The sequence below is a fragment of the Melospiza melodia genome, chromosome 4, assembly GCF_035770615.1.
Source record: "Melospiza melodia melodia isolate bMelMel2 chromosome 4, bMelMel2.pri, whole genome shotgun sequence".
NCBI classification, from domain to species: domain Eukaryota; kingdom Metazoa; phylum Chordata; class Aves; order Passeriformes; family Passerellidae; genus Melospiza; species Melospiza melodia.
The window spans coordinates 64,097,148-64,109,312 of record NC_086197.1 but is presented as its reverse complement, the minus strand read 5'-3'; the positions used below and the strand labels follow the sequence as shown (position 1 = coordinate 64,109,312).

Below are 12,165 nucleotides of genomic sequence, written 5' to 3'. Positions count from 1 at the left end.
TTGTAGCTCTTTATGAATACTGTTTTCTCCTCTTGACAGCATGGGGTAACCTTGGAAATGTTCTCAAGAGCCAGAGCAAGATTTCTGAAGCTGAAAGCGCCTATAGAAATGCCTTGTACTACCGCAGCAACATGGCTGATATGCTTTATAATTTGTAAGTATGCGTGGCTTTCCTGGGGTTGAATGGTCTTTGAAAACTGTTGTGAAGAGACCTACTGATTTACTTGCTGGAAATTGAGATGATGGTTTTTGTTGCTTTCTAATAGTAATTTCATTAATTGTGTCCTTAAACTGTGGGGTGGGCAGGATTTTTTCTTGGTCAACATTGTCATGTATTCATGTAATGGGTATGGGCAAGGTAAACTTACAAATCTGTTTGCTCTAAAAGAAAAAAAAAAACCCTACACTTAAAAAGCACCAATAGATGAGTTGTGAGCTGTAGCCCTCCATCTGTTTGAGACTCAATTAAATAGTGAGGTGTTATTTAGACTTCTTTTTTAAGTCTGAATAACACTTGGTGAGCAGAGTGGGTGTAAGCATTTCTAAGCATAGACAAATACCCTTCCGTTAGCTCCAGAGGTCTGAAATGTTAAAACAGCAAATTACTTTTCTCCTGTGACTGACTTCAGAGCAGCATAGGTTACATAAAGTTTAATTACTTGATCCCTGTTGCAGGTGAGTAAGAGGATAAATAACATGAGCATCAAAATAATTACTCATCAGGGGAAAAGATTTCCCATCTCGTTAATGTACCAAATCACGAAGATGGAAGCGAGCACCATGCCAAGCTTCGCGCTGAGGTGGGATGGTGCCGTGTGTTCCATGGGGAGGGACTGATTCCTGGCTCTCCCAGCTGGGCATCCTGCTCAGCACTGCTTGTCCTTCCTGCCCCTCCTGCCATGACCCAGCCAGCACAAGGCCTGGAGCAGAGCTCTGCTGCACCACAGGCTGGTCACCTCCACCAGCCATATGCTCTTGTTTCGTGATGTGTGTGGAGGACAGAATCCAGGGACTGCCATTCCATAGGTGGCTGTTGGAAGATAATATCCTGCATGCAACAGAAAAATGTGTCTGTAGGATACACAAAATGTGCAAAAGCTGCATTCAAATAGTAAGCCTCTTCAGATAAACCAATCAATTAAAAAATAATGTTCTCCCTGTAAGTACAGTTTAAAATGAGTGCTTATAATATGTGAAAATGAAATTTATCATAATAGTATTTTTGACTAATTTTTCCTTGCTTAAAAAGGAAGAAGTTGACCATTTCATTAATTTGTCTTGCAGATCAGCAAATGAATTGATGAAACTCAAAATAATTTAATGATAGAATTTATTTTCCAGAATGAAATCCGTATTTTATAATATGTGTGTTTTTACTAAAAATTTAGTTACACAAATACATGTACTTGCAGCATTTCCCTCTCTGTTAGGCAATGAGGAGTATGAAAAACATATTTTTAAGAAAAAACTTCTGCACATATTTAAAAAATAACTTCTGAACACAGCGGAAGATTGTAGGAAAGAAAGTTACAAGATTGATACATGCATATTTCCTATATGCTATTCGTTTTGAAGGTGAAAGTTATAACTATTAAATTTTTTGTATGCCTGTACAGTACTTTTGTCTCTTACTGTGTTGTAGAGAGAAGCTGAAGTTAATACCAGGGTAAGAAGAGGAAAGGGGGCTGGATGATAAAGACAGGGACATAAAAGAAATCAGACTTCAGTCTTTTCACTATTCTCAGAATAAGCTGCTAGTCTTCCAGTTTTCCATTGATCCACAAAATATATGTCTATAAACTTTCATCTCTGTTTTTGAACAGAGGAGTTTTTGAAATTCTACTGAATTTTTGTGGAAGGATTTTAACAAAAATGCTGGTTGGAATATATAGGGCATAAGAAGTGAAGTTTAATTCTTAGCCTTTCTACTACTACATTGAATACAATAGAATCCCTTATTCTTAAAACAAGCTTTACAAAACCTTCAATTATTTAACAGTAGTTAAAAAAGCTTGCATCATGTTTTTCTTTTTGTAGGCCTTGTCAGTGTTGGATGCTTCAATATCCAGCCTGAAAAATAGATGGTAAATGAAGTGTCCTTTGATAGTACACAAATGAATCAATTCTTTTAAGCACAAACTCTCAAGAGCCCCTTTGCAAGTTAAACCCATCCTTGGCATGTAGTTCTGTGGGAGCCTTTTACAAAAATCCTCTCTAATGGAAATGTGTCTTATATGTGCTTACAAGAGGCCAGTCAGTTTTGCTGTTTCTGGTTTTCAGTATGTGCCTTTGAAACTAAAATAATCACTCCATAGAACTTCAGGAAAAAGGTATCTTTATAGTTATTTAGAAGCACTGTATGTGTTTCACATGTTCATTATTGTTTCTAAGCACCTGTGCCTTGGTATTTGATGCAAATTAATTGGCATGTGCAGCTCATTGTTCACTCGTGGCAATAACAAATCCAAGTGCTCTCTGCTGAAGAACAAATTATTAAGGTTTAACTCACAATTTTAATGGATAACAATCAAAGAGAGAAGCTGCATAAGCAGAAACTCTTGATCTCTTTACTTCTTTTTCAATAAATTGAAATGTGAGATTTGTTTAGAAGTTGACTACTAATACATTAACATCCAAAGAATTTAACAGACTAGATGAATGGCTGAATTCAGTGCTGTATTTTTGGTTTTTGGCTTATACCTTATGGCTCTGAGTTACAGCTGCTTTTGCCATTTAAAGAAATTTAAAATGCATTAATACATAACTACATAATTTACATTTGAAGGTTTGCCTGATTATGAACATCTTATATTTGTGTTCTCAGTGCTATGTAGTTCTGGTGATTTCAACTAAATTTCATAGGGTATTAAATCAGCATAAAATGACCTTTCTTTGTTTTTTGTTTTACTGAGAAAACCATATATTTTAATACTGTGAAGTACCAAGGACAGAGCTGTAGAGAAATTATAGCTTATTCTTTCAAACAAGACAATGTTCAATAGATTAAAAACAAACTATTTTAGTTTGCTTTGGTTTTTCAGTCTTTGTTACTTTATGATTGTTAGCTAAAGCTTGTGTTTTTTGTATTTTTTCAATTGTAAAAATTGAAAAAAATTTTTTTTTGTATTGTTTTTTGTATTGTTTCAAATTGCTTACAGTTAGTGTCTAAAGTAAAATTCTTTATCAATTAAAAGACAATTTTGTATTTATTATTTCACTTGGTTTTAGGCCTGGCTCTGTTTTGAGTATTCTTTTGTCATCCATGTTACCTTGAGTTTCTCATGTGATTATAAGGATGTTCTCAATCTGACATAGATATTGGATATTCCTTTAAAATTATACTGATTACTTGAAATGTTGTAATTTTAGAGTATACAGTGCCCTATAAAAGAATAATTTCTAGCAATCAGCTATCCTCTTGCTTCTCTCCTGAAGTATCTCATTTTGCCTGTACTGATATAGGACTGTGTGTATAAGTTCATTATTCAAATAATTTATTTTCTTTTAATTAGAAATAATAATTTCCATAAACTTTACATTGGAAAACTTAGGGTATTGTATCAATAAATGTTGATTTTTTTAATGTCTCATTTAGAAATTTCAGCCACTATTGCAGACTACCTATCCTAGAAATTCTAGGATTGCAGTGTTTTACAGGAAAAGTTTAACTCTGTATCCTTTGGTAAAAATCAATATAAGCAAAATTCTTTCTTGTCTGTTGTTGTTAGGCCTTATATGTCGGAAAATGTGTTCCCTTAATTTTAAGGGTACTGGCATAAAAAGCTCCTTATCAGAGGCAAAAAACTCTAAAAGCAGGCTGACATACAAACCTGTGCTGAACTGTGGTTGAACCTTTCCAAGACAAAGTTCCTGCAGCACCCACCTAGTAGGAAACAGGTCAAGGTTATGGTTCCTCTTCCTTGATAGACCAGAAGTTTTTATCATTCAGGATGTTGAGTTAAAAGGCAAAGAGGATGTGTCATCTGGTATCTGAGTACTTGATTATTGTTTTTCTCAGCTATGAATGCAAACTGGTTGCAAACCTGTTTGGAATTAATCTCTGCTTTGCCAGCTAGTTCTTCCTCTGTCAAAGACAGCAGCTAAAATTTGCATCTTGCTGTAACCAAAGATGTCTTGATAAAATCTTGCTGTGTTGTCAGACTGGCTCTTGAGGTAGCACCCAAAGGTCACTTAGGTGACTGGTGGTTTCCTGTGTGCAATGTGGGGCCTATGTGGAGCACAGATAGTTTTCAAAGTTATATTGAGAGCTGAAAGGCATTCAGTGACCTAGCTATTCAATTGCATGTCTCAATATTTGAAATTGTGGGCATTTACAGTCCTTACATAAACTTCCACCATTTCATAAAATTAGGAAAATAATGGTTTGTGTCTGCCATTCAGTTTCAAAAAGACCCCTCTTGTAGGAAGTTCTGTCCAGCTCTCTGTCTATGTTGACTGCTGGGGCACATGAAAGGGAATGGGCATCTGGTTTGAGGACTGCAGACACAGCACAGCACTGCCCATTGTCCAGAGGAGTGAGAAAGGCAGGAGCCATGCTATTCCTCATCCTCATGGTGGCCCTCCCTCTGTCAAGGTAATAGGGTTTGTGCAAGTTGATGTTGTCCTGAAAGGGTAGTATTCCCAACCAAACTGTAGCAGTAACAGAAAAAAAAGGGGACTATTTGCTGACCAATTTGCATTGCAATTGGGAAGCTCTTTCCCAGATCTGGGAGAACATAACAGTTTTACTGTGCTGTCTGAAAGATTAGAGGTTGTTTTGGGGGTGATTGTTTAGTTTTTTTTTTGGGGGGGGGGCTTTTTTACTAGGGGAGTGATAGATTACTTGGTGAGTTCTGCAAAGGAAGTGATTATTCTCTGTATGTTTGGGCTCCTATTGATTAAAAATTATATTTTGTGGTAGCATCCATACCTACCTTTCTACCCACTAGTCTTGCAAATGACAGTGAAAGTTGCCTTAGGCAAAGCAGATCCACTCTTGCTGTGTGACTGGAGACACATCTGTGTAGGGAATAACAGAAGATTTTCTTTCATTCCTTTCTTTGTTTGCCAGTGCAGCATTTAGGTAGATATAGTCTTTTGTAGATAATCCCACCTGAAATCAATGGGATGAATGTAGCTTGAGGCACAGAACTGCAGTCATGGCAAAGTAATAGCTAGCACAGGCCCTGTATTAGTTGTTATAAACCAGTAAACAAAATTGATTAAACTGTTTCAATGTTGTACCTGGGCTGAAAATGTTATAAATATTTCACTAACACATGTTTACTTTTATAGTTGCAGTTTCTGTGGATTGTACTTGGCCAATTTATGCCAGTTTTAGTCACTGAGGAGTTTGCTTTGTAAGCAGACCAGCTGACTAGAGTAGGACTACCAACAGGAAGAAATTCTTATGAAACTTGTAAAAGAAGATAGGCCATCTACTGCTTATTTATATTCTGTGACTGCCTTCTGGTCTCTGAAAACATTTTTGGGCCATTAATATTTAGTGACTTTTGGTCAAAGCCAAAGCAGAATAGGAAGACGGGAAGATTTTTCACTGTTGGTGAAGCAAGATAGGTAAAAGTTGGCAGCTGAAGAATTCAGGAAGGTTGCAAACAACTCATTTGGCGGGAGGTGTTTTCCTGCATGAACTAAATGAGCAATTCTGTGTACAGAAATGATGTGCATAATTTCCAGATAGTCAGAATGTGCTCCTCATTTTTTTTATTTTTCCTCCTATTTAAAAAACAGGATTCTGAGCCACTTCCTAAGTCATTTGGAGAAGTTTGCTACTCCTGTAAGCAGTCAGCACATATCCTCCATTTCATAAATGATTAACAGTCCATGTAAAAATATCTGGAAGTAATGCAAGCAAAAAATAATCCTGTTGTAAAGTTCCAGAATCTTGCTATTTATTATAGTTAGAACTTGTTTCCTAATTAATTCTAAATTAATTCATGAGCAGTTTAAAACTGTCCACTGTGTGTCCTACTTTTTAAGTAGCTTTTTCTTTTCCAAAGAGTTTTATTTTTATGTGTTTCGCAAAATCAAAGAGTGTGTAATGTTGGAAGGGACCACAGTGGGTCGTCTGGTCCAACCTCCCTGCTCAAGCAGGGTCATCCCAGAGCACATGGCACAGGATTGTGTCCATACAATTTCTAAATATCTCCAGTGAGGGAGAGTCCATAACCTCTGTGAACAATCTGTTCCCGTGTGTGGTCACCTGCACAGTGAAGATCACCTTCCTCATGTTCACTTATTCTTTCACAGAACTTGTCTTACTGAACTATAGAAGCCACATTTTTCCAGTTCTGTCAGTGAACTGTCTTTGCACAGAAGTTGCATATTTCATTTAACATCTTCATTTGTCTGTATTCAGTTAATTTGGCATTTTTAGTAACTGTAGAAAGTTAAAGGGGCCAGAAAGGCTTTAAGGTCTTCATCCAAGTTTATCACTGGAACTTACTCTTTTGAATCAAGCATGCTTACTTCAAGGATGTCCTTTCTTTTGTTCATCCTTGAGTAAGGAAAAAGGAAGTCTTTCTGTCTTTGTAACCACAAAAGTTAGGTACATAACATGTCTCAGTTGCTCTGCTCCACCTCTGACTTATGTCCAATGCTTCTCACTGTATTGATGTCCTTGTTGTCTTTCTGCTCCTTCTCCCCTTTGCCAAAAATCTCTGAGGAGGAGTTATCATTTGACATTCAAGCAAAGAAGCAAAAGGCATGTCAGGAACAGATCTGCTCCTGGCTGTAGTGGACGCTTGCTTATACAGCCAAGTGCCCTGGCCATGGGGAGGGTGAGATACTGGAATCTGCTGTGCCTGCAAGGTGTGAACTGCAGCTCAGGGATGTTCTTCCACTGCATCTACAGAAGACAGCTTTTTCCTGAGTTAGTTTAACCTCAAACTAGAGCTGGACACCCATAAATCTAATAATGAATGTACTGCCAGAAGGTACATAAAAACTAGTGATCAGTCAGGAACAATTTCACAAGGAGAAGAGGCAGTTTCATGCCTTGGTAAGATTAAATTCTTTTCTTTCTTCTCCCAAACTCCTAAGAAATACAAATAAAACACTAATTTTTAGTAATTAGGTGGAATTCAGCACTCAGTTCTTCATCTGAGCTGCTTGGGTTATATATATGAGAGAGAAACACATGCTGACAGACTGACAGTTAGTGGACTAGCTTTTAAAAGAAAAACATCTTTTGGAAGAGAAGCTTAAGAAAAAAACGCACTTCAAAGTTTCAAGTCATAAATCAAAAGTGTCAATATCATAGCATGTAGTGAATGCAAAAGGTTAATTTGTAATAATTGCAAATAAAAGTTCTTTTAATCACAAAACCACAAGTGTTGTACACTTACCAAAGTAATTTCTTTTGGTGAAGTTGACCAATTGCTGTGTTACTTCTCTCAATATGTTACATTATTTATTTCAGAATTAAAATAAGAATGGAATTTCTTAGGTAAATTGTTTCAGAATTGTATGTGAGAATGTTTTTGCTTTTGAAAAAATTAAGAAGCAGCTAAAATGTCAGACAATGCATCTCTTTTTTTTCTATTAATTCTTCTGCTATCAGTAGCAAACAGGATGAAAATACCATAATCAATCTTCCTTGAAGTAAGTGTGTAAAAATGTTTACAGTAAACAAAATCAGCTTCTAGAAAATTCGGAAAATGTTTTTTCTGTCCTGAAGATTATACCTCTTGCCATTTGCAAAGTAGTTACAAACATTGGTACCATTCAAAAAAATATCCTGAATGTATTCCTTCATTTCTTACTTTACTGCAAGTACCTACTACATGTAACTTCTGTTAATAATAAAAATTATTTGCTACCTAATCTGGAGTTAATTGGGAAACAGTTTCAAAGTGAGGTCATGTGATACTGATAGGACAGTATAGAAGAAAAGGAAGTATAGAAGAAAAAGAGAATATATTTCTCAATTCTGTTAAATCCTAACCCAGTGACAAGAAGGAAACAACACAGATGGTGGCTACTTAAGCTCCCTTCTCTTTTCATCCCTTGAAGTTCACTGGTTTAATTAAAAAAGTTTTCCTGAGCTGTTAAAGGGAAATAAAATCTCTGATTTGAGACTGGAGTTAAAATAATTCCAAGCTCTTTGCAGTTCAAAGAGCTATCAGCAGATAAAAGCATAGAGGAAGAAAAGAAAATTGCTGTAGGTTAGGGAAACTACAAATAAATATGGTGCCACTTCCACCTTAGAGGAAGAGCTGTGTTAAGCTGTATTTTCCTGGATATTTTGAGTTATATGACAAGAGATGTTTACTCCTGGATACTGAGGTCTGAGTCTCCATTCTGAAATGACTGATTTTTAATGACTTTTAAAATAATTCTGGTTTTAATATATTTGTATATGGTCTTTTTCATTCTTCTGAAACTTTGGAAAACTGTAATGCTTTGGTCCTTCATTTAAGTATACAGTGTACATTCCTGTCATTGATGTCCAGACAACTTCTCAGAAATGTGTGGGTAGCTGGTATAAATCATAATTCACAAGGATGTTTATCTTAAAAGCTAAATTAAAGCCTATCTATTATGAAACTGGAAATATTCTGTATAATTTTTAATACTTCTTCAGTTAGTAAATTTGTTCAGAGTATAAAGAAGACAGGAAAAAACAGAACCGTTGCAGGTGCTGAGCTGTATAGTGAATAATCTAGTGAAATTGCTCAACAAGGGGAGTCCTTAACATAGCAATGAATGGCTGGGTGCTTAGCTTTGTCATGCATTTGGAAAAGAATTGCTTAGTTCAGGTCAAGACAAGATGCCTGACTAATCATTAATGACTTACAAACACCTTCACCATATTCTACCCACTTGAAAAAGTCTTTCAGGCTAACATTTTCTCGACTGAGTAAATGAATCTCCTGGCTTCCAAGAAAGCCAAAACTATTCTGTTTAACATCTGCTTTGTTAAAGCCATATGGATGCATCTGGTGTCTATGAATTCATCTTTATATATGGAATAACTCTCACATGGAACTGTTAGTGAGTGCTTGTATCTCAGTAAGCATATTTTTCTTTGTTACCCAAGTTTTGTTTTCAGTATTTGTTTTCAAGTTACTCTTTGTAGTAACCTCACACCTCTCTTTTCTTTTTCTTTTTTTTTTCCTTTTTTTTCCCCTTATACAGAGGATTACTACTTCAGGAAAACAGCAGGTTTTCAGAGGCATTGCATTACTATAAACTGGCAATTGGTAGCAGACCCACACTAGCTTGTAAGTATTTTGACTCTACAAGCTTGTATAATATTGACTATAGCTTTCATAGAAAATTTTCCTCCTCTTTAATAACGCTTTCTTTTTTTTTCAGAAGCTTTTAAGTCAGAAAGCCAAAGGTGAAATTGTGCCCTTGATAGCAAGTGTTTATTAGTAAACAACTATATTTAATGTGGTACAAGTAAGAAGCAGATGATATATTAACACTCAGCAGCACTACTAGAACTTAAAATGCTTCTGATCTGGGGTGTTGAGTCAGAGATACTACTGCCCAAGTTTTCAGGCTCCTGTCTTCTGTTTCTTACAGCCAGTCCCTGATATTAATATGAGTGAATAATATAAATATTTTTTTTCTTTCTTGCCTGGGAAAAATGGCAAATAATCATTCAAGTGTTGCCAGTAACAGGTTCCAAGTTAAACTGGTGCTATTTGAGATGGCTGAGAATTTTGTACCTTCAGTATTAATTGTCTCTGTATGTATATATGTTTTTATGTATATTTTTGGTAGCACTTCAAACAGTGGTGCTATATGCTTTATACAGTCCTAAAAAGAGGAACTAAATGGAACACTCTGCCTAACCAGTGATTCCTTCCCTCCTTACTTTATAGTCACCTCCTTCTTTCCTTGTCTCTGAGCTTCTGCTTTTTATATATTCACATATGTTCCATGTTCACATTCACACCAGTGAGTCATCTGTGTTATTCAAAGACCAAATTAGATAACCATGGGATCTCTACCAGATACTATTTAGAATTGAAACAGTAGATAAAGCATAATAGAACTCCATTCAAATAAAGCATTTTTCCCTCTTCACAGCTGCATATCTAAATACTGGTATCATCCTGATGAACCAAGGGAAGACAGAGGAAGCCAGGAGGACTTTTGTGAAGTGTTCAGAGATCCCTGATGAAAATCTGAAAGATCCTCATGCTCACAAAAGCTCTGTTACCAGCTGTCTTTATAACTTAGGAAAACTTTTTCATGAACAAGGACACTATGAGGTAAGACTCCAGATTTGTATATAATATATTCATAAAACTTTGATATACAAATAATACATACTGCTTCCACCCAGACTTTCAAAATATATCACATACATGTACTGGTTGAATTTCACCAGATCAAGATTAGCATTGTCTACAGAGAATATTTGTTCTCTACAGCCACTGGTGTAATGCTGTTAATTAGCAGTGTGATGTTCTCACATCAGAGTCAACATTAGCAGCGGTCACATCTGATATGTGTTAGTTCATTGGTTTTGGCTTTGTACCCGTAGCTGGTATGCAAGGATAAAGCCTGATTAAACCTGATTAAAGGCCAGTTGACCTAAAGTGTAGAGGCATTATAATTCAAAACACAGTAAGTCCATCTTTAGCTGGAAAAGTGCAATTATGCTTGCATTTAAGTCTCTAAAAATAAGACCCAGTTGAAATAATTTAGCAGTGATTAAAAACATCCCACTGTGTGTTACTTTCAGATTACTTGACCTCAGTGCTAAAGTGGGTTGGACATTTTTAATGTAACAATAAACTGCACCCAAGCCATCCCATCTCATTTACACATGCAACTGTGACTGTTGTGATTCCTCTCCATTTTCCCTGATGAACTTAACTGAAACTAGACATTCACTTGAGGTTTGACCTTTAGCAGTATTTGAAAGAAGTTAATTCTCTCTTGGCATTGTCAGGCATACTTCAGAACAGGAGTTGTGAGTGGTTTTGATCCATGTAAAGTGTTCTTGACCATGACAGTTATGTCAGCTGTTTAAGATCAGGCATGCAGAAGCTGGACAGATTCCCTGTCATCTGTCTGCTGCATCCAGCTCTGTCAGATGGAGTTACTAATTGGTTAAAATACAGACAGCTAATGCATCTATACAGAGAAGAGACCAGCAGCATGTTGTCTACACAGCTTATAGAGCGTAGAGTTGAAGTTCAATACCTGCAAGATACAAGAGCTTTCAGGAATATAAAACTTCAGATTTCTTCTTGGCTGCTTTCTTGCAGCCTTTGTAAGCTGTGACAGTTTGATGCAGAGCAAACAGACTGACCAGCCAGCATCCAAAGTGGGGAATGAATGGTAATTCAAAGGAACAGCATATTTGAAAAGGGATTCCAGTTTTGGGTTTCTTGACTTCATAGTGCATGTCATCCGTTCTGTGGAGCAGGCTTCAGTTGTAAGGGCTATGCTTTGTTATTATTTGGCAGTAGAAATGATTTCTTTATTTTTAGGTCACTTAGCGTCGTTAATCGTCAGAATGTCCTTTGTCTGCAGATCAATAATACCCCATATTCTTCCACAGCCTATTAAATTTTATGTTTATAAACTCATCAGTCACTAAGAGGTATAAAAAAAAGTCCTTCTTAGTTTTGCCTGTAAAAAAGTTGCAATATTAGAACTAGCTTGATCTCTTGTCTATAAGTCTCACTGAATTTGGTAAAATTCGGGTAAAAAAAAGGAGAAATTTTGTACTTTCTGTGGCATTTTTGATGCTGATGTGTTTTCCCTGAATCTTTCATTTGGGGAACGAAGATAGTTTGGTTTTACTTTATATATGAAAGGATGCTTTTCAAGTTGATGTTTTCCCACTGTGTGCTTCTTTTCAGGAGGCCCTTACAGTTTACAAAGAAGCAATACAGAAAATGCCGAGGCAGTTTGCACCACAGAGCCTATATAACATGATGGGTAAGTGATTGTTAGTGCTTCAGAATGATATTTGAGGAGTTAGGGTGAAACAAAAGGCCTTATCCCGGTAAAAGGTGCTCAAATTAATGAGCTAATAAAACCCAAAAATAATTACCTTCAGTGCAAGCCAAACTAGGTTCAGAGCTTAAATGCCAGCAACTGCAGTGCTGGATAAGGTACAGTAAATGATGAGACTGTTAGACACTGGTTGCCCTTAGGAGTGTCAGTGTAGCA

At 36.3% G+C, this 12,165-nt stretch overlaps 1 protein-coding gene across 1 annotated transcript in view; it reads left to right on the top strand.

The window, feature by feature from the left end:
• TMTC2 (transmembrane O-mannosyltransferase targeting cadherins 2) overlaps positions 1-12,165 on the top strand; it is a 235,952-nt gene that overhangs the window by 154,379 nt on the left and 69,408 nt on the right. The window contains exons 4-7 of the mRNA XM_063154949.1: positions 40-154; positions 9,160-9,245; positions 10,063-10,247; positions 11,853-11,931. Of these exons, the coding sequence (XP_063011019.1) occupies positions 40-154; positions 9,160-9,245; positions 10,063-10,247; positions 11,853-11,931 (465 nt within the window). The remainder of the gene's footprint in view (positions 1-39; positions 155-9,159; positions 9,246-10,062; positions 10,248-11,852; positions 11,932-12,165) is intronic.